General features: G+C 37.7%; 1 protein-coding gene across 2 annotated transcripts in view; it reads right to left on the reverse strand.

The window, feature by feature from the left end:
- The window catches only part of ATP8A1 (ATPase phospholipid transporting 8A1), a 236,036-nt gene that overhangs the window by 47,780 nt on the left and 164,347 nt on the right, over positions 1 to 23,909 (reverse strand). For both annotated transcript variants that reach the window (XM_007453048.1, XM_007453049.1), the window contains exons 25-26: positions 3,432 to 3,615; positions 3,228 to 3,338 (exon numbers count right to left, since the gene is read on the reverse strand). In XM_007453048.1, coding sequence (XP_007453110.1) covers positions 3,228 to 3,338; positions 3,432 to 3,615 — 295 coding nt within the window. The remainder of the gene's footprint in view (positions 1 to 3,227; positions 3,339 to 3,431; positions 3,616 to 23,909) is intronic.

Below are 23,909 nucleotides of genomic sequence, written 5' to 3' on the forward strand. Positions count from 1 at the left end.
GTCACAGGAAATCCATATCCCAGCACAACTTGCTGGGAAAGTATCACCTCATTGACTTTAATCAAAGCTTCTGGAAATTAGAAACGCTACATTGCTTTGGGATCTTCCTGGAAAACGTGGATGTGACTGATTATTTGAAAGAAAGGGTCTTATTTTGCTAGGAAGGAGTCAGATGTTTCAGAGAAATTGAAAAAAAAAAATCTCTTTAGAAAATGTCAGTAATTTCAATGAACACCTAGGGTTGCTGCTGGGCAGCCACCATAAGCAAGTGCTTTATACTGCCACCTGCCAAATCTCTATTCATTTGTTTGACTGTAATTTATGGCAATGGAGTAGCTAGATAGTGACATTCCTAGCAGTATGGCAATGGCAAAAGTAGTTTTTGCAGATAATCTATAAAACCCATAGCATTCCATACCATTCCTTTATTACCAAGGAAACTTCAGACCTTCCTGTCCTGGTATTATTTTCTAACTTCCATGTCCTAGTAGAGGCGTAGCAGTTAAAACTTCACAGACATTTCCCCGATGGAGCATTTCTGCATATTAAACAGCAGCTTACAAATAGTCAGTAAGTATTCTGCTCCCACGCCTGAACAGCACAAAAAACTGAAAGGGGAGATTCAAGACTGGCAGTTGTCCTCACTAGAGACATTCAATGATGTATTTTCTGTCTATTCATTCACAGTATTGACATGAGCCATTAACATCTGCAGAACTTGTTTTAGCTGGCAAAAGTTGGGTATCTGGGAATTGATTTAAGAGGTCAATTCATTTCCAAGATAGTTGAATTATATTCAAAATACATTTCCATAAACTGTTAAAAGAAAAATAACTTAAGAATGAGATTTCCAGTAAAGTTTAGGACTTACTTCCCTTTCAACATGTATAGAATCTGATCAGTGTTAAATATCTCTCGAAGAGGCTTTAAATTCAAAGCCTAGTAAAATTTAGGGCTAATCAACCACAAATCACATAACTCTGGATTTGAAACAGAGCATGCAGATTTAGTTTTTCATTTGAGTTTAATATATTTTATTTCTCCCATTAGACATAATTTTGACCACTTCATTGTTGATTGTCAAATAGACTTAAGAAGTGGCAAGTTGAGTACTCTTATTTCTTTTTACAAAATTAATATTTTGTAAGCAGATTTGTTGCTGCCAGTGGCTTTAAACTCCTCGTACCTTCAAGAGTATATGTAAATAAACTGTATAAATTGATATTCTTTTGAATGTCAATGTTTTGGGATGAGAAGAAAATATAACTAGAAAAGTTAGGACTGGGAATTACAAATAATTATATTAGAAAATAATCACAAATTTATATAAACAAAAACAATATTTTGTATGATCTCATAAGCTATTTTGGAAGTGCAGTTTGCTTCAAAACACAGACTATTCCAGACCAAATTCAGCAGTAATGAACAATAAGTAAATTCACAGATTATCTTATTTATGTTTCCAAGTATTTAAAGTGTTTATTTTATCTAATGGGTTGCAACCTAATTATAGATTTTTAGTGACCAATAAATAAAACTGCCTGCACACTTCAAAACTAAGTTTTATTAGTCTGACTCATAATAAGAACTATGCTCAATCAACATCTTGCTAAGGAGATAAACATTCAGAGGCATAAAGAACAGCTGAAGCAAATATACAGCAGTTCCCAACTAATGTATCAATAAGGGAAATGTGGAGTCTACTGATTGTTTTGTTTATGGTGTTACTTCTGTGGTGTGAAGTAAGGGATATTATTTCCACATGGTATATGGTCAGGTTGTGTCTCTTCTGATAGATGTGTAGAAACAGTCAACAGAGTAGAGGGCAAGGTGGCATAAACAAACATCTGTAAGGGACCCCAGGGCAGATTTATGAGGGTGTAGGCAGTTCCTCTGACAGGACTGGAAGATGGAGGGTTTTCTTAACAAGCTATGGAGAGCTCATTGTCATGCTTTGTGAAGCTGCAAGAGGAGAAAGAAACTGGTAACACCTAGAGTTTAAGTATTACAAATACAGCTTCTGATGATAAAATGGTCATATGTTAAGAAAAAAAGATAAATAACTTATTTATCACATCCTGAGTGTTCAGTTTACTTATTCATCTACTGGTGCTGTGCTATCCAGGGGGGTAGCCACTGGCCATGTGGCTCTTAAACACTGGAAATGTGATTAGTCCAAACTGAGATATACTGCATGGTAAAATACACAACAGATTGTGAATACTTAGTATGAAGAAAAGAATGTGAAATATTGCATTAATAATCTCTTATAGTGATTCCATGTTGAAATAATACTATTGAGTATATCGAGTTAAATGAAATATAATTTAAAATTAATTTGGGCTTTAATTTTTACTTGTTGTTAATGTGGTTCCCAGAAAGTGTAAAATTACACATGTGGCTTGTTTTACATTTCTATTGGCAAGCTTCTGGAGGATAGGAACCTTGCTTGATTTACTTCATACTTGGTGAACTAAGCCTGGTGCCTGGCATCCAGCAGGTACTGCAAACATGTTTGCAAAACAAAATGCATCCTTTTAAAAGTGATATTCCTGACCCAGGTTAACTTTTCATGTTAAAAAATGATGTTATGTTTCTACATGAAAAGGCATATAGAAATTCCTTTGACACAGGAACTGAATTATTCTGATAATTTTTAGACAAATTCCTCATTATCTAGACTCTTGTTACCTACCAAACTCAGAAACCAAAACAGGCCCGAACAGCAATAATACTTGTATATAATTACGTAAGTCTGAAACATAATAAGAACTACAAGATGACCAATATTAGCAAAACTACCCATGTATTTTTCCTGATTAGACCCCTTAGTAGAACTGACAGCCTCAGTTTTATGTCCACTATTCCATTCCTTTTCTTTTTAAACAGTTTTGCTTGTGTACATCCCTAAACAGTGTACTGTCTTCTCTCATATGTTTTTGAACTTTATAAAAAAAAATGCTACATAGTTTGTAGTCTTTTAAAAGCCGAACACATTACTTCATTAGCAATTGTAATTCATCATTTCTTACCAAAGCAATATGTTTTTAGCCACAATGTCAACATTATTCCCCATGGCTGACGAACTTTTTGTTTTAACATATTTAGAAGTTATAAAAAGTGGGCAAATGAAGGATTCGTTAAAATGATAAGGAAATGTCTTCACAAAAAAAAGTTTCAAATATATATGCAAATGACAAGGATTTTTAAACTGAACTTGGGATTACCTCAATAATATAGAGGACTATATTCTTGTAGAAACAGTACAAAATGCACTTGGAGACTCTGTTATAGTTCCAGGCGCCATGAACCATCAACAAATTCTTCAAATATTTGAACTAAGATAAGAATGGAAAAAAAATTAGTATTTTCCTCTTCATAGTGTCAGTTGACAGAGACAAACAGTGTGTTTCACAGAAATGATGCTTTACCTGAGCTATGGAATAGTCAGAAGAATTAGCTGCCTGAAGGCCTTCATTGCCACTTATTCCAACTCCAACATGTGCCGTCTGTATCATGCTGACGTCATTTGCTCCATCACCAATGGCAAGTGTTATGACTCTAACTTGTTTCTTAACCATCTCAACAACTTCAGATTTTTGAAGAGGAGAAACCCTTAAATTAGAACAAATTATTAATCAATTTTGTTTTTTGAAAAAAGGAATTTTAAGATGTCATTGTCTTGAAGCATAAAAGCAGCAGAAGAGACAAATGAATAGGTCTCTAAAAAATCATCACGGAAGAGTCTTGGGTTTACAAATGTTTAGTTCTCTGTTAGCCTGGTTTGCCACTTTAAGGGAAAAATAAAGGCCTGGAAGCAAACCTCTAGGTGACAGACAGAAGCTACAATTCCTTGTTAAGTACTAGTTTCCCAAAATGTGTGCATAAATTTGTTTTAAAAAATGACATTTGAGTTCAGAAATTCCATTACTTCCTAACAAATAATATCAGAACTTCTAATTCTTCACTTTTGAATGAAAAAGAAAGCCAGAAAGGCTGTTGAATGGTAGTCCAAACACTAACTGTTCTCCTATACCTTGAAAATAAAAGTTTTGAGCCTCCATAAGCTGATCTTAGATGATATACTATACATTTAAAACAACTTAAATTAACAGTAGGGAATTAGCTAACTTCTCAACTTGCTGTCAGCCACCCCGGTGAATCAACCAAAGTAAATAGCAAGCGCTTGATTACATAGCTCATGTGCCTCAATTTTCTTCCGAAGCTACTAACCATGGCCAAGTAGAATCAAGTAACCTTTGATACAAAGGTGGACCAGGAAAAGAGAACACCAGCATCCATACCAAAATCATATTTGGTATTAACTTTGGAGCAACTTATCACAAACTTTTAAACGCAATTTGAGAAATAGTAACCATGACACTCACAGAAGAGTTCAATGACAGAATATGCATCGGCGTGATTAACTTAATCTAGTATCCATGCTATCTTGGCGATTAGAGAGAAAGAAAGAAAAACTGAACAGTGATCTGGCTCAGTAAACTATTAAGATAGTAATGAACTACTGAGAAACAACTAATATACACAATGTTAGTGGACAAGAGCAATAACCCAGACTAAATTCTTTATCAAGGTTAAGTACAGTAAGTATCCGCTGGAACATCTGGTAAATCATTTATTATTCAACTTAGAAATGAAGATCATGACTCTGAAAGACTCAATCCAACTTTGCACATTTCCCTGATTATCTCCTTAGGGAAAATTCCTAGCAGTGGATGTTCTGCACAAATATGTGCCTTCAGGAGGTCCAGCTGCCCTTCTCAAAGCCTTCAGCCAAGAACAGATCTGCTCTGAGTTTGAGAATCATTGTGTTAGACTGTGAGCTGCTTGCAGACTGAACCAGGCTCCTCATCTTTGTATTCTTAGCGCTGATCTGGAGTAGGTACTCAATAAATGGCTGCGATATGAAAGAATCATTTTTAATTCTTCCCTTGGAAGAACAGCAACAGCACAAAATGACAACAGCACAAAATGACACAACTGTGAATACAGCAAAAGAATGGATGAGTATCAGGCCATTAATGGGCTTTTTCACTGTCAGCCCTCATTTTTCTTCAAAGCAATTTTCATTTCATTTTCACATTTTATTTAATTTTTCTTAACAGGCTAATATAAATTGGTTAGCCCACTGGCTCTAGGCCAATGTTTTAAACATGGACTATAGCTGACATTTAGTAAATGTCAAAAAAGAATTCTCACCAAGAAATGATCTAAAAAGCAAATGGGAAATGGGCATGAAAAGAGAGAAGCATTTGAAAACATTTATCCAATTCCCTTTACAACTTAACAGGCTCACAATGTAAGTACACTGTGAAGTCAAACCATGGGATCATGGGAAACACTGGTATTTATTTTGTTTTTTTTTTCATAAACTGAATGTGTAATAAAGGATAAAATCTCTGCACGGTGAGCTAATATTAATGATTTAAAGAAGCATCAGAAAAAAGCTGGATTAAACTTTGTTTTCTTTTTTCATGGCTATTACAACCAACTACTGCTTTCTCTGCTTGACACTGCAATTTTCAATGCCCCCAAATTAAAATTGGCTGAGGATTTTTACCAACTCTATGGATGTGGCTAACTCAGGTGTTAAAAGCAGAGTATGAATTCCCTAGGCAAAAACAATGCCTTTTTTTTTTTTTTTTTAGAAGACAATGATGTAGTGAGAAACTTCCCAAAATTACATTGCAACTGCCACGAGCAAGGGTATCTGCTTCCATTATCAAGATACAAGTAGACAACTGGGTTGGAAGAAGATTCAAGAAACAGTAGAAGCCCTGGTATCTGATGGGTTTGAAATAGTAGTTGGTTGCTAAACAAAGATGTCAGATTTAAGTGAGAATTCATAAAATATACGTACTTAAAACATTTAACTCAAAATATAAATGTATAAGCTTGTGGTGTAGGGCAAAGAACCATACGTTGCAAAGGGGTTTGTGTTTGAAATTCTGCATATTTTTCTTACAGAAACCTCACTCATGAGGCACAATCCATGGCTTGTTTCATTTAGTGGAAACTACAATATAATGATGCTCTCCACCCAGTTTACTGTTATCTTATCCCTAGATTCAACAGCAATTTTTTCCAGCAACTCAAGAAGTCTTTCTAGAACATTATATCTGGTTTTCCTAGCAACAATTTTGGTTAGATTATTTTTTGGTGGCTTATGAAACATTTAATTCAGTGATGAATACTTTAAGAAGTACAACAGGAATAAACAGATTAAGGAACAAACACCCCCAGATTCCCAGTAAGCACCAAGTCGACTCATGGAAGCAAGAGTGCAGGCATGCACTAAAGAATGTCCTTCCAGCCCAGTTTACTTTCTTGACTTTTGTAAACTTGTTTCTATATTTGTACAATTTCCAGAATAGTCTAGAACAACCTTACCACACAAGTTAATTCTTTCAAATGTCTATCAAGAACCACACATCCATGGTTGAGAGTATCTAAAACCTAAATTTTTACAAATATCAATAGTGATCCAACGCATAACTCAGGGACATCATAAAAGTGCTGTTTTCTACCCTAGATTTTTTTTTTTAACCACCCATGGGTCTGCATCAGGACTTAAATTATTCACGGTTCTCTTCTCTTCCACTGTTGCTCTTTCTTCTTTGGAAGAAGTCAGAGCCTCTGCGGAAAAGGACTACACATCCAACATTTGCTATAGAGTCGTTTTCTTCCCTGCGCTCCACAAACAGAGGGTGGTCCTTTGTGATACAACCTAGCAGTACACTGAGTGCAATATGCTTTTCAGATATTATCTTGGCTGCAGTTTCTGCACGTGTTATTCATTATTTTTCTTATTTGCTATGTAGTAACTCTCACTGCCCTGTGAACATTAGGTTGGAGTACTGGAAATTTTTACCATTTAAGCTGGAAAGTATATAGGGTGGCCCATCTTATATGAGCCTCATTTTGCACCCTTTTAATGGGATTAGCTAAATGAATCACCTTTTTGAATGGAATATGGATAAGGATTATATGTGCATGTATATACACAGTCACATAATAAAGAATATTTTAAGGGACTTTTTATAGGTAGCTAAAAGAAGGACAATAATTTATCTTACTGTATTGTGTTTTTAGGTTAATAACCTAGAAGAATCTCACACATACATTAAAAATTAGGCTGATAATATGTTAACTTAAAAACATATTGCAAACTTAAAAGTTACTATAAAGTTGCTTTTGGAAAGTAAATCTAGAAAAAAAATTAAGAACATGGAAGAATACAGTATTTCTTAATTATCCTGAAGTGCTTTGTATAATGACCCTGTATTTATAGAGCCCCTGTATTTAGGAAGCTTGAGGGCTGCTCCTGCTAACTATTTAGAGGTCAGGATCATTAGTGGGGCATCTGCTTTACTTTCCTTTGCAACAAACTTCCCAAGTTTTCTCTTTGTGAATATCAGTCTATTCCCCATTGAGTCATATTCTGCTGACTAATAAAGAAATTACAAAAAGAGAGAAAAACCTAAGAGAAAAATTTATGAGATCTTACTTAACTCTTCTTTGAACTAAAATTTGTAGGCTCATTTATAAAGTTTTGAACTGAGGAGGAGTTAAATATGGCAAAAAATCTGTGTTACACACACCAAAATTTATGTAAATATTGTAACACTTCCAGAAACTCACCATCAATTTACTACTGGAATGAAAACAGCCACTTAAATAGTAAATCCTAAAAATGATTCTTAGCATAGGGTACATAATGAAACATTCACCCACTTCTAGGTAAGAGAGTTGTGTTATTCAAATGACTGATGAGTGAGTGCTTTCCTAGTCTCCAAAAGCAACATCTGTTGACATACTCTGAAGTCAGAGGCATCAAGGGGAATTTATAATACAGGGGAATTGAGTCTACAGAAACAAAATACAGATAGCCTTGCCACAAGGCAAAAAAAGGAAAGTATCTTTAAAAAAGATTTCCTTTTGCAATGCATTTTAGATGCAAAACTTCTCTTTTGTGGAATTTATGTTGTTATAGGTAAACTTCCGTTTCAATGGTTTAGATAATATTTTAAATAATGACTGATCACATTGACAGTGTATGTTGGAATACGCACGTATGTGTGTGTGCATAGGCATCCTGAACTATTAATTGGCAAACAGACCTTTAGTGTCTTTAAGGCACTAAAAAGAAAACTCCTCCTAGAAGAAATCTTTATTATAGTATTCACACCATAGAACAGTTTGCCACAGTGGTACTGTTCATTAAAAAAAAAAAAAATCAATCTACCCATCTATCCATCCATCTAATTATCTGGGACCTAGCACTGTACTCAACACATAGCAGACTACTCTAAGCAATAGGAACTAAAAAAGAATATAGTAGCAGTGCCTTAAAAATATTAATTTGGACTGCTCAAAAGATATATACATATATACATACCTTAATTAAAAATACTTTATTGCTAAAAAATGCTAACCATCATTTGACAACACAGGGTTGTCACAAACCTTCAATTTGAGAAAGCCTGAAGAATCCAATAATCCTTTACATAGTTCCTCTATACTGTAGATACACAGCAGACTGCCTTCTAACAGTGAACTGTCAAACATGAATAAGAGTTGTAATCTTAGCATCATGGATAATTAGATGAATTTCTCTTTCTTGAAAAATTTCCATTTATTCAATTCCTTTACTATGTGATGAAATTTCTATGGAAGAATATAAGGAGAAGAAAGGAAAAGAGAGTAGAAGATCTCAGAACGCTCCTTCTGCCCCTAAGAGTTATTACTTAAGGACTTTTATTGAACTACTGTCCCAGAAGTTAAATATTAAGAGCCTATATAACAGGGGTTTCTCTATGGACTCTCGCTTTAAGGAGACAGGAGTGGTAGAGAGAGACAGAAGTTTCTCCAACATGGGACAAGGCCCAGCCACCTCTTTTTGTCTAGGGAGCCTCACTTGATAGGACTGGTGGGCTTCCAACTAGGAAGCACATCCACTCAAGAAGGCTGAGTGCTTCTCCCTTTAAGCTCTGCCCTATGGTGACCTGGCTCTCAGAGTGGTAAGACCTATGGCAACCATCTCTTCCCATTCACCATATCTGTTCGGGGACCACATGGGCACTGATTTTCTTCCCCTTTCCCATGACTCTGGGTAGGTAACGAAAGGCTGGAGCTTCTTTAGGCTTAAATAAAATCAACTTGCCCTTCTTTCCTTCCTTCCTCCATCCCCCACTTGCCTTTTTTTTTGAATTCTCTCCTACGTGGATAGGTTTCTCCAAGGAACCTTCCCTCAGAAATACCTAGTAGAAGATGGAAAAAGTGGCAGCACAGACTATTGACAGAAATTGGAATAAAACCTGAAGATGCCATGCGTTAAAAAAGGAGTTCACTAGATTTCAGGGTCACAATTATCAGTTAACACAAAATCTGTGATAAACCTTTGGGGAAACAGGAAATGATGGATGACTATTAGAAGGTAAATGGCATAGAAAGAAAGAGTGGTGTGCCAGAGCCCATAGATGAACAATCAGGTGGGAGAAGCTTTCCAGCTGTACTTTTCACTCTCCATAGTACCCTGTGCAAGCCCAGGCTGACCAGTGTGAGGGGGTTGAGACCAGGCTGGATGGAGCTAAGGGGCTCCTCTCTCATTGCAACTGTGAACTTTGGCTTAGGCTTGGAACCTGTTGAAACTCAAAGTCCACAAAATAATGTGCTTGAAAAACAAAACACACCAATTCCAGGATTATCCTCAATGTTCTAAAGCTTAAAACCTCAGGAAAATTCTCACCTCATGCCTTGGAAGAGGAAAGTCAGAGCTTTCTGGTACACCTCAGGGCATGAAGCCAGGCAGGGACAGGTGCCAATAATATGGGTGTGCTGGGAACCCTTGAATGTTACCTCACTCAGGCAATTCCATCACAATGTGGCTGCCTCTAGCAAGAGCAGTGCTTGGGTAAAGGAACTGGGGGAAAACAGGGATTCACTAAGCTCAGACTGAACCCTGTCTCCAAATTTGCCTCAAGTTAGGACCCAGCTTTCACCTTTCCCCTAAAAGGAACATTACTGCCCACTAGAGCAAATGGGGAAAAATAGTCTCATAGGGAATATTTATAAGACAGAAGATCATGAGCACAAAAGAAATACAGTAACTTATAAGAAAGAAGAACTTGTAAAACCAGATATAACAAGAATTTAAAACAAGTATGGGAAAAAAACCCCTGGAAAGATATGGAAAGATACTGGAAACATGAAACTGGAACAAGCAGTTATAATGAAGAACCAATCAAAAATAAGTTATATAAAAATATAACTGCTAAAATAAAGAAGCCAATAGTAAACTGAGTAGTAAAAATGATAGAACCTGATAGTGCAAACAAAAAATTTTCCCAAATCAGGAGATTAAAGGACAGATTATGAGAAAAATGAAATGAAAGAATAAAGGTAACTACACATATATAATGGGAGTCCAAGAAGAGAATAAAAAAGAAGAAAATGAAAAAGAATCGTTAATAATTTTCCAGAATTAAAGAAATATATCCTTAGATTGAAAGGACTGTATTAATACAGCACCAAAAAGAAATGTAAGAAAGAGGTATCTACCACTAGAAACATTATGGTTAAACTAAAATTAAGAAACATTTCTGAAAGCTTCTAGAGAGAAAAAGTAGATCACTTATAAAGAAAGTAACCTGACTGCTCCTGGATGCATGCAGAAAATTACTTTAATACTTTCAGTACCTGTCTCTTTATGGGGGAGGGGGAGGGAAGGGAAGACATACTAATACATATAGACAATAAGCACAAATATGGTTATCAAAAATTAGAAATAATCAGACACAGCATAGTTATAGATTGTAAAGCTTTCAAACCAGCTGAAAAAAATCTGATTCAGACAATGGAAGGAGGGGGAGAAAAAAGAAACAAAAAGCATAATAAATGGAAAACAAAAAATAAGATTGAAGACATGAGGCCAAACATGGCAATAATAATAAATATAAATGGGTTAAATTCATTGATTAAAAGACACAGATTCTCTCATTACTAAAACAAAAAGATCCAGCAATATGGTGTCTAAAAGAGACACACTTCACAATAACAGCTAATATAACACTTATTTGTTCATTATGTTCTGAGCACTTTACTTGTTTTAATTCGTTCAATTCTTAGAAGAGCCCTATATGAGATAGATTACTAGTATTGCGATTTTACAAATGAGGACACTGAGGCACAGAAAAATTACATAACTTAAGGTAAAACAGCAAGTAAGTGGTGAAGACAGAATTCAACACTAATTTAGAGACAGGACAGCATTCTTAGAGGCTATGTTATACAGAAGGATTGAGCATAAGGGTTTAGTGGGGGAAAAAAAAGACAAGGCCCATACAAAAAAAAGGAAAGCCAGGTTAGCAATTTTAATACCAGACAAAATAGAATTTAGGTCACAGAAAAGGCCACAGTGGTCAAAGAGAAATCTTTATAGTATTCCTCTCATCAGAAATGTTCAATTAGCTATATAAAAGAAAATTTGATAGCATTTCTAAGAGAAGCATAATTTAAATAATGCACTGAGTACATATATTAATCCATTTATTCTTCACAATTCCAGGAGAACAATTATTTTTATCTCTATTTCAAAGATGGAGAAAACTGAAGCTGGAGAAGTTAAGCAATGTGCTACTCAGCTAATAAGAGGTGGAGCCTGGACTCAGACTCTGGAAAGTCTGGCTCTGGAGCTTGAGTTCTGGATCATATGGCATTACAAACAGAAGAAAAGGGTGGACTGTTTAGTAAGCAGTGTTGGGAGAATTTGCTCACTATGTAAAAACGAATAACACTGGATCCCTTCTCATTCACAACACAGATATAAAAAAATAAGCTTAAAGACCTATCCAAAAACCAAAAAGCCGTAAAGTTAACAGAAGGAAATGTTGGAGAATATCTTTGTGAGTGAGAAGTTCTTACTATCTCCAAAGCACAAACCATAAAGGGAAAAATTAATGGAATTTGACTATCTCAAGGTCAATGACTTCTGTTCAAGGAAGAATACCACAGGCAGAATTAAGAAGGGAACCAGATGAGAAGATATCTGCCATGTATATACTCAACAAAGACTTGATATCCAAAACACACAAAGAATTCTAGTACACAGGCAGAAAGAAATACAGGAAACACAAGAGAAAGCTCTGTATCCCTATCCTTTTTCAATGTGCTACTTTTCTTCATAGCAAGTGTTATCACTATCTTTATATGTCTGTCTGATATATAATAAATTGTTACTATCCACAGACACACAGCACTTATTGCCTTTTGAATATGCATATGTGTATTTATTTTATTGAATAATAGCTACAATGTGAAGACAGGGAGTCTTTTTTTCTATGGTTCACTGCTCTATTTATAGCACATATAAAGGTGCCTAGCACATAATGGGTTCTTGAAAAACATTGGAAGGAAGGAAGGGAGGGAGGGAGGGAGGGAGGGAGGGAGGGAGGGAGGAAGGAAGGAAGGAAGGAAAGAAAGAAAGAAAGAAAGAAAGAAAGAAAGAGGGAGGAAGGAAGGAAGGAAGGAAGGAAGAACTTCAAAAGCAGAAATCCAGAGAGGTAAATTGTTAAATAAAGAACTACTCAATCTCCCTAGTAATCACAGAAACAAAAATCAAAACAAGGTGCTACTTTTCAAACATCAAACTGGCAAAGTTATAAAATAAGGAATGCCAAGTGCTGGTGTTTAGGGAAACAGCAACCTTCCTACATGGATATGGGAGTACACACTAGTGCAGCTGTTTTGGAGCAATGAGACAATTCTGACTGAACTGAAATATATATATATATATCTCCCACAGCCAAGCATTCCCATTCCTAAGTATATATCCTAGAAGAACACTTGTGTGGGTGCATACATTGGATATTCATTTCAGCACTTTCTGTGGTAGTAAAGATTTAGGGGCAACCCATGTGGCTATCACTATAGAAGAGATAAATAAAATGGTGTATATTCATCAGGAAAATAGTAAGCGGTGGTGAGAAGAAATGAACTTGTCCTACATATGGTAACATGAAAAGGTCTCAGAAACATGTAGAAAAATAAAAAAGGTAAAAAATTTATGATGGAATGTCATTATAAATACGTGTTTATTCCTCAAATCGAATCACACATAACAATGTTATATATTTTTCGTAGCTACACAGATATACAAATAAAGTACTGCAGATGGATGGGAACATATTAAATACTTGAGACTGTTTGTCTAAAGAGGAGTGAAAAGTGACTGGTGATGAAGGGCAAACACTAAAATAATATATAAAAATCCAAGAAGAATTTCCTTTAGTTCAAGATTCCACGATGTTTCCAGCTTAGGGAGAAGGTGAGCTGGCATATCTTCCACCTTGATTCCTTGGCTGCCCTTGTCTTCTAGCACCTTGCTGGCACCTCCCCCTAGAGGGAAGGCACTGGGGTGACAGAGCAGGATCCATGTCTGTGGTCCTGGGTTCCTCATATATCTCTTGCTATTGACACTTCATTTTAAAACAAATTCACTTCAGGAAATACCCAAATTTTAAGGAATTTTCTTGAATCCAAGGGCACAGAAAGATTGAATGGAGATGCCAGACTGTGCAGCTGTCACCACAGAAAGAACATCAGTCATTTTTGAGGAATCATGGAGGAAGGGAAACATGCCAGGTGAGGAGAGATGGGCAAATGTCTCAGTTTTCAAGAAAATAAAAGAAAGAGCCTATAAATTACAGACTAGGGAGTCTGGGGTGAACTCCATCAATATTACAGAAAAGATGTGTCGAAATGGACTCCCTTTACTGTTCATTCATGAGCAATCGACACTCCATAATGGGCTGGCTAACTATGGCCCGAGGGTCAAATCCAGGCAGCATCCTATTTTTACATAAAGTCTTATGAGATCATAGCCACGCCCATTCACTTACATATTGTCTAGAGCTGCTTTCAAACCACACTGTCAGAGTTAAGTAGCTGTGACAGAGACTGTATGGCCTGCAAAGCCTGAAATACTTACTATCTGGCTCTTAACAGAAAAAGTTTGCCCACCCTTGCTCCATTTTAATGTTCCCTCTTGGAAAATGCTACGTGGAATAATCTCTTCTTTCGTGCCTCAATATAAAGCCCATCAGGAGGAGCTTCAAGATGGCGGAAGAGTCAGACGCGGAGGTCACCTTTCTCCCCACAAATACATCAGAAATACATCTACACGTGGAACAACTCCTACAGAACACCTACTGAACGCTGGCAGAATACCTCAGCCCTCCCAAAAGGCAAGAAAATCCCCACATACCTGGGTAGGGCAAAAGAAAAAAGAACAGAGACAAAAGAATAGGGACGGGACCTGCACCAGTGGGAGGGAGCCGTGAAGGAGGAACGGTTTCCACACACTAGAAGCCCCTTCGAGGGCGGAGGCTGCGGGTGCGGAGGGGGGAAGCTTCAGAGCCATGGAGGAGAGAGCGCAGCAACAGGGGTGCGGAGGGCAAAGCGGAGAGATTCCCGCACAAAGGATCGGTGCCGACCGGCGCTCACTTGCCCGAGAGGCTTGTCTGCTCGGCTGGGAGCTGAGGCTCGGGCTTCGGTCGGATCCCAGGGAGAGGACTGGGGTTGGCGGCGTGAACACAGCCTGAAGGGGTTAGTGCGCCACAGCTAGCCGGGAGGGAGTCCGGGAAAAAATCTGGAGCTGCCGAAGAGACAAGAGACTTTTTCTTGCCTCTGTTTCCTGGTGCACGAGGAGAGGGGATTCAGAGCGCTGCTTAAAGGAGCTCCAGAGACGGGTGCGAGCCGCGGCTATCAGCGCGAACCCCAGAGACGGGCATGAGACGCTAAGGCTGCTGCCACCACCACCAAGAAGCCTATGTGCGAGCACAGGTCACTCTCCACACCTCCCTTCCTTCCGGGGAGCCTGTGCAGCCCGCCACTGCCAGGGTCCCGGGATCCAGGGACAACTTCCCCGGGAGAACGCATGGCGCGCCTCTCAGGCTGGTGCAATGTTATGCTAGCCTCCGCTGCCGCAGGCTCGTCCGGCATCCGGACCTTTCCCTCCCCCCGGCCTGAGTGAGCCAGAGCCCCCAGATCAGCTGCTCCTTTAACCCCAGCCTGTCTGAGTGAAGAACAGACGCCCTCTGGTGACCTACACACAGAGGCAGGTCCAAATCCAAAGCTGAACCCCGTGAGCTGTGCGAACAAAGAAGGGAAAGGGAAATCTCTCCCAGCAGCCTCAGGAGCAGCGGATTAAATCTCCCTAATCAACTTGATGTACCCTGCATCTGTGGAATACCTGACTAGACAACGAATCATCCCAAATTGAGGAGATGGACTTTGGGAGCAATGATATATATATATTTTTTCCCTTTTTCTCTTTTTGTGAGTATGTATGTGTATGCTTCTGTGTGTGATTTTCTCTGTATAGCTTTGCTTTCGCCATTTGTCCTAGGGTTCTGTCTGTACGCTTTTTTTTTTATTATATAAAAATTTTTTTTCTTAATACTTATTTTTTATTTTATTAAATTGATTTTTATTTTACTTTATTTTATCTCCTTTCCGTCTTTCTGTCTGTCTGTCTTTTTTTCTCCCTTTTATTCTAAGCCACGTGGAGGACAGGCTCCTGGTGCTCAGACAGGTGTCATGGCTGTGCCACTGATGTGGGAGAGCCAACTTCAGGACACTGGTCCACAAGAGACCTCCCAGCTCCACGTAATATCAAACAGACAAAATCTCCCAGAGATCTCCACCTCAACACCAAGACCCAGCTCCACTCAATGAACAGCAAGCTACAGTGCTGGACACCCTATGCCAAACAACTAGCAAGACAGGAACACAACCCCATCCATTAGCACAGAGGCTGCCTAAAATCATAATAAGGCCACAGACACCTCAAAACAAACCACCAGACATGGACCTGCCCACCAGAAAGACAAGATCCAGCCTCATACACCAGAACACAGGCACTAGTCCCCTCAACCAGGAAGCCCACACAACCCACTGAACCAACCTTAGCCACTGGGGACAGACACCAAAAACAACGGAAACTATGAACCTGCAGCCTGGGAAAACGGGACCCCAAACAGTAAGTTAAGCAAAATGAGAAGACAGAGAAACACACAGCAGATGAAGGAGCAAGGTAAAAACCCACCAGACCTAACAAATGAAGAGGAAATAGGCAGTCTACCTGAAAAAGAATTCAGAATAACGATGGTAAAGATGACCCAAAATCTTGGAAACAGAATGGAGAAAATACAAGAAACGTTTAACAAGGACCTAGAAGAACTAAAGAGCAAACAAACAGAGATGAACAACACAATAAATGAAATTAAAAATTCTCTAGAAGGGATCAATAGCAGAATGACTGAGGCAGAAGAACAGATAAGTGACCTGGAAGATAAAATAGTGGAAGTAAGTACTGCAGAGCAGAATAAAGAAAAAAGAATGAAAGAATTGAGGACAGTCTCAGAGACCTCTGGGACAACATTAAACGCACCAATATTCAAATTATAGGAATCCCAGAAGGAGAGAAAAAGAAAGGGACAGGGAAAAAATTTGAAGAGATTATAGTTGAAAACTTCCCTAATATGGGAAAGGAAATAGTTAATCAAGTCCAGGAAGCACAGAGAGTCCCATACAGGAAAAATCCAAGGAGAAACACGCCAAGACAAACATTAATCAAACTATCAAAAATGAAGTACGAAGAACAAATATTAAAAGCAGCAAGGGAAAAACAAGTAACACATAAGGGAATCCCATAAGGTTAACAGCTGATCTTTCAGCAGAAACTCTGCAAGCCAGAAGGGAGTGGCAGGACATATTTAAAGTGATGAAAGACAAAAACCTACAACCAAGATTACTCTACCCAGCAAGGATCTCATTCAGATTGGATGGAGAAATTAAAAGCTTTACAGACAAGCAAAAGTAAGAGAATTCAGCACCACCAAGCCAGCTCTACAACAAATGCTAAAGGAACTTCTCTAGGCAGGAAACACAAGAGAAGGAAAAGACCTACAATAATAAACCCAAAACTTAAAATTAAGAAAATGGCAATAGGAACGTACATATCGATAATTACCTTAAAAGTAAATGGATTAAATGCTCCAACCAAAAGAGACAGACTGGCTGAATGGATACAAAAACAAGACCCATATATATGCTGTCTACAAGAGACCCATTTCAGACTTAGGGACACATACAGACTGAAAGTGAAGGGATGGAAAAATATATTCCATGCAAATGGAAATCAAAAGAAAGCTGGAGTAGCAATTCTCATAACAGACGAAATAGACTTTAAAACAAAGACTATTACGAGAGACAAAGAAGGACACTACATAATGATCAAGGGATCAATCCAAGAAGAAGATATAACAACTGTAAATACTTATGCAAACAACATAGGAGCACCTCAATAAATAAGGCAAATACTAATAGCCATAAAAGGGGAAATCGACAGTACAACACAATCATAGTAGGGGACTTTAACACCCCACTGTCACCAATAGACAGATCATCAAAAATAAAAATAAATAAGGAAACACAAGCTTTAAATGATACATTAAACAAGATGGACTTAATTGATATTTATAGGACATTCCATCCAAAAACAACAGAATACACATTTTTCTCAAGTGCTCATGGAACATTCTCCAGGATAGATCATATCTTGGGTCACAAATTAAGCCTTGGTAAATTTAAGAAAGTTGAAATCGTATCAGGTATCTTTTCTGACCATAACGCTATGAGACTAGGTATCAATTATAGGAGAAAATCTGTAAGAAATACAAACACATGGAGGCTAAACAATACACTACTTAATAGCCAAGAGATCATTGAAGAAATCAAAGAGGAAATCAAAAAATACCTAGAAACAAATGACAATGAAAACACAACGACCCAAAACCTATGGTATGCAGCAAAAGCAGTTCTAAGAAGGAAGTTCATAGCTATACAAGCCTACCTCAAGAAACAAGAAACATCTCAAATAAACAACCTAACCTAACACCTAAAACAATGAGAGAAAGAAGAACAAAAAAACCCCAAAGTTAGCAGAAGGAAAGAAATCATAGAGATCAGGTCAGAAATAAATGAAAAAGAAATGAAGGAAACGATAGCAAAGATCAATAAAACTAAAAGCTGGTTCTTTGAGAAGATAAACAAAATAGATAAACCATTAGCCAGACTCAGCAAGAAAAGAAGGGAGAAGACTCAAATCAACAGAATTAGAAATGAAAAAGGAGAAGTAACAACTGACACTGCAGAAATACAAAGGATCATGACAGATTACTACAAGCAACTATATGCCAATAAAATGGGCAACCAGGAAAAAATGGACAAATTCTTAGAAATGCATAACCTTCTGAGACTGAACCAGGAAGAAATAGAAAATATGAACAGATTAATCACAAGCTCTGAAATTGAAACTGTGATTAAAAATCTTCCAACAAACAAAAGCCCAGGACCAGATGGCTTCACAGGCGAATTCTATGAAACATTTAGAGAAGAGCTAACACCTATCCTTCTCAAACTCTTCCAAAATATAGCAGAGGGAGGAACACTCCCAAACTCATTCTATGAGGCCACCATCACTCTGACACGAAAAGAAAGATGTCACAAAGAAAGAAAACTACAGGCCAATATCACTGATGAAGAGAGATGCAAAAATCCTCAACATAATACTGGCAAACAGAATCCAACAGCACATTAAAAGGATCATATACTATGATCAAGTGGGGTTTATCCCAGGAATGCAAGGATGCTTCAGTATATGCAAATCAATCAATGTGATAAACCATATTAACAAATTGAAGGAGAAAAACCATAGGATCATCTCAATAGATGCAGAGAAAGCTTTTGACAAAATTCAACACCCATTTATGATAAAAACCCTGCAGAAAGTAGGCACAGAGGGAACTTACCTCAACATAATAAAGGCCATATATGACAAACCCACAGCCAACATCATCCTCAATGGTGAAAAACTGAAACCATTTCCACTAAGTTCAGGAACAAGACAAGGTTGCCCACTCTCACCACTATTATTCAACATAGTTTTGGAAGTTTTAGCCACAGCAATCAGAGAAGAAAAAGAAAAAGGAATCCAAATCGAAAAAGAAGAAGTAAAGCTGTCACTGTTTGCAGATAACATGATACTATACCTAGAGAATCCTGAAGATTGCTACCAGAAAACTACTAGAGCTAATCAATGAATTTGGTAAAGTAGTAGGAAACAAAATTAATGCACAGAAATCTCTTGCATTCCTATACACTAATGATGAAAAATCTGAAAGTGAAATTAAGAAAACACTCCCATTTACCATTGCAACAGAAATAATAAAATATCTAGGAATAAACCTACCTAAGGAGACAAAAGACCTGTATGCAGAAAATTATAAGACACTGATGAAAGAAATTAAAGATGATACAAATAGATGAAGAGATATACCATGTTCTTGGATTGGAAGAATCAACATTGTGAAAATGACTCTACTACCCAAAGCAATCTACAGATTCAATGCAATCCCTATCAAACTACCACTGTCATTTTTCACAGAACTAGAACAAAAAATTTCACAATTTGTATGGAAACACAAAAGACCCCGAATAGCCAAAGCAATCTTGAGAACGAAAAACGGAGCTGGAGGAATCAGGCTCCCTGACTTCAGACTATACTACAAAGTTACAGTAATCAAGACAGTATGGTACTGGCATAAACAGAAATATAGATCAATGGAACAGGATAGAAAGCCCAGAGATAAACCCACACACATATGGTCACTTATCTTTGATAAAGGAGGCAAGAATATACAGTGGAGAAAAGACAGCATCTTCAATAAGTGGTGCTGGGAACACTGGACAGCTATATGTAAAAGAATGAAATTAGAACACTCCTTGACACCATACACAAAAATAAACTCAAAATGGATTAGAGACCTAAATGTAAGGCCAGACACCATCAAACTCTTAGAGGAAAACATAGGCAGAACACTCTATGACATAAATCACAGCAAGATCCTTCTTGACCCACGTCCTAGACAAATGGAAATGAAAACAAAAATAAACAAGTGGGACCTAATGAAACTTAAAAGTTTTTGCACAGCGAAGGAAACCATAAACAAGACGAAAAGACAACCCTCAGAATGGGAGAAAATATTTGCAAATGAAGCAACTGACAAAGGATTAATCTCCAAAACATACAAACAACTCATGCAGCTCAATATGAAAAAGACAAACAACCCAATCCAAAAATGGGCAGAAGACCTAAATAGACATTTCTCCAAAGAAGATATACAGATTCCCAACAAACACATGAAAGAATACTCACCATCATTAATCATTAGAGAAATGCAAGTCAAACTACAATGAGATACCATCTCACACCGGTCAGAATGGCCATCATCAAAAAATCTACAAACAACAAATGCTGAAGAGGGTGTGGAGAAAAGGGAACCCTCTTGCACTGCTGGTGGGAATGTAAATTGATACAGCCATTATGGAAAACAGTATGGAGGTTCCTTAAAAAACTAAAACTAGAACTACCATAGGACACAGCAATCCCACTACTGGGCATATACCCTGAGAAAACCTGGACATATATACACTACCAGTAATTCAAAAAGAGTCATGTACCAAAATGTTCATTGCAGCTCTATTTACAATAGCCAGGACATGGAAGCAACCTAAGTGTCTATCAACAGATGAATGGATAAAGATGATGTGGCCCATATATACAATGGAATATTACTGTCATAAAAAGGAATGAAACTGAGTTATTTTTAGTGAGGTGGATGGGCCTAGAGACGTCATACAGTGAAGTAAGTCAGAAAGAGAAAAACAAATACCATATGCTAACACATATATATGGAATGTTAAAAAAAAAAAAAAAGAGAGAAAATGGTCAGAAGAACCTAGGGGCAAGATGGGAATAAAGATGCAGACCTACTAGAGAATGGACTTGAGGATACGGGGAGAGGGAAGGGTAAGCTGGGACAAAGTGCGAAGAGTGGCATGGACATATAAACACTACCAAACGTAAAATAGATAGCTAGTGGGAAGCAGCCGCATAGCACAGGGAGATCAGCTCAGTGCTTTGTGACCCCCTAGAGGGGTGGGATAGGGAGGGTGGGAGGGAGAGAGATGCAAGAGGGAAGAGATATGGGGACATATGTATATGTATAGCTGATTCACCTTGTTATAGAGCAGAAACTGACACACCACTGTAAAGCAATTATACTCTAATAAAAATGTTAAAAAAAAGTTACATTAAAAAAAAATAAAGCCCATCATATTACATGCATTTGTTGTTTCTCTCACTGCTCTCCTGGCAATAAGGCTTTTGTTTTCCGAGGATCATTTTTCTGCTAGGATTTTGTCTCTCTTTTCTCTTCACTCCATGTCGCACAGCTTCGAGACAGCCATGACTTACTATTCTACATGATCTCAACTCCTGGAACTCTAGTCTGGATCAAAACACTAAGCCTTTAATTTTCCCTAAGTGGGGATCGCTCAAGTAGGTTTATTAACAAGAAGATAATCACTAGAAACTATCAAGGGTTCAAGGAGAAGCAGTTACACCAAACTAACTCTGCTTCCCTTTCCCACATGGTGCGATTACTAGTTTGACAGATCAGATAATGCCATAGATATACCATGTCCTTAGCAAATTGGAAAAATTAAGTCCTTTCATTCTATCACTGTAGAACTGAAGGAGAAGTGTAAGTTATCTCTTAGGTGGATCTGTATTTGACTGAAGAACATATTAGAGTAGTACCGACTTACTGATTGATGTAAAGCTTTAGGGAGGCCTTTAGTGTGAGGCTGCAGAGCTCTGTACTTAAAACTGCTGAACAGGAAAGAATCATAAAGAATTTGAATGTAGCTATGAAAGACACAAGTTTACTCCAAATGAGCAAGATACAAAACAGAAAAAGACTGAAATGAACAAGATATAACTTAAGAAAGATGGTGATGGAAATCAAGTTAGCAGTTATCCTTGGGAAGATAATAAAATATAGGAAGCATGAGGGGGCATCTGGGGTGCTGGTCATGTTTGGGTGATTGATACGGGAGTGTGTTGACTTTGTAAAAATTCACTGAGCTTTACACTTATGCTTGATGTACTTTCCAGTACAGTCTAACTCTGTTTTATCAGAATTATACAATCTGTGGTTCTAATTAGTGTGTTTGTGTATGTGTGTTAGTCATGGTGGTTTATGTAGACTGAGTCACATCTAAAACTATATAACGAACTACAGTGGGATTCTATAGCATTTAGATTTCTCGTAAGTTTTTAGATATTTTACTGTCCAATATGGACTTCCCTGATGATGTACATCATCATAATTGGCTACCAGCCTATAATATGGCCATGTATTTTCTTTAACATTACTCAGTAGAGGTAGAAAAGCAAATGAGATGAACAGGGCTGAGCAACTTATTATTATGTTAACACAAAATATGGGCATTTTATGAAGTTATAAGATTTATTCAGTGTGTCCTCTTTTAGCCATACATGTATGAAAGAAATATTCTCTCAACACTGCCAACATTTATTCATATTTTCTTGGAAGGAAATATACGGTTGACATTCATTAAGCGTTTGTAAGTCTTCTCAAAGCCAAACATCTGCTTGGCATCCAACGTGTTCACAAACTTCTTTCTTTAAAGGAATGTCTGTTGAGCATTTATTAGCTTCATTTGTGCTTTATGACTACCCTTTAAGTAGAACATTTATTTAGACAAATCCTTAAAGTTTAAGACAATCCCAAAAGATTCAAGAAGCGGATCTGTCTTGACCCTTTACTTAACATTCTCAGGCTATGACAGAAAGTATTCAAGGTGTCCCTTTAGACGCCTTCTTGGAGGGCCCCTCGATCGGACTCAGGTGAAAGGTTTTGCCTGGAATGCCACTCCCGAGTGAGGACACTCACTGAAGTCAAGTGTTTTCTTATGCACTATGGGGAAAAGGGCCTAAAAGGGGGTTAAACTTTGATTAGAGATGTTGCAAGTAGGGAAAAATGCTTACTTCAATTTCACTTCTGCTTTTCAGAAGACATGAGTACATAAATTATGTAGGAGAACGGTGATTACTAGACAGTCTAAAAGCTTGGAGGCTCTAGGCCAATTTTCAACCAACTGTCACAGAACATAAGTTTCAAAATATGTTTAAGCGAAACTGACAACTACAGAAAAAATGTAAGATTCTTTGAAAGGCTGGCTTATGTGAACTGACGAGGATCTCTGAAACCACATGCTATTTAACACACAGCGATACTCCGCTGCAATGTTCCCACTCTCTTCTGGAGGGAATATTAAAAGAGGTAGAACAGATGCTTCCCTGAATTAAGCAGATCCAAGCAGTAGACAGACTCTTCCCAGCACAGAGTGGCCAAAAGAAGTAGGGTTCATCCAAAGACTGAAAGGGCTAGGAGAGGTCCCCTGGCCTAGTAGCTCTCAAGCTGGAAGAAGCTAACCCAGGAAGGGTGCCTGTGTGCATGGGATTCCCACCTTTCTATGCCAGAGAAGCTCCAATCTTAACTGCTGTAGACATCCATTCTCCCTGGAATATTTGAATCACTGCTATATGCTAAGCTCTTCATTTTACAGGTCACAAAACCAAGGCCAGAGTGATTCCATTAGGTATCCAAAGTGCCAGAGCAGCAAAGCTAGAGCAAGCATTTCATAAATCCCCAGCTAAGGTGCCCTTCTATCAATTATACAACCTGTAAGACCTTAGGGCATAAAATATTGGCAGCTGAGATGAGAAAGTATTTATCTGGTACAGTTAGTTTGTAGAATAGCTCTTGATCTTAGCTGTGTACACAAATCTCCATGAGTCCTGGAGCAAGCCTTTTCCCCCTCTACCTGTCCAAGGAGTTCCAGGGAGTCTGTGAAATCCCTTAAGCGGTACATTCAATTTAACATGTCTGTGTAAA

This window comes from Lipotes vexillifer, unplaced genomic scaffold (genome assembly GCF_000442215.2).
Source record: "Lipotes vexillifer unplaced genomic scaffold, Lipotes_vexillifer_v1.1 scaffold1272, whole genome shotgun sequence".
Lineage (NCBI taxonomy): Eukaryota > Metazoa > Chordata > Mammalia > Artiodactyla > Lipotidae > Lipotes > Lipotes vexillifer.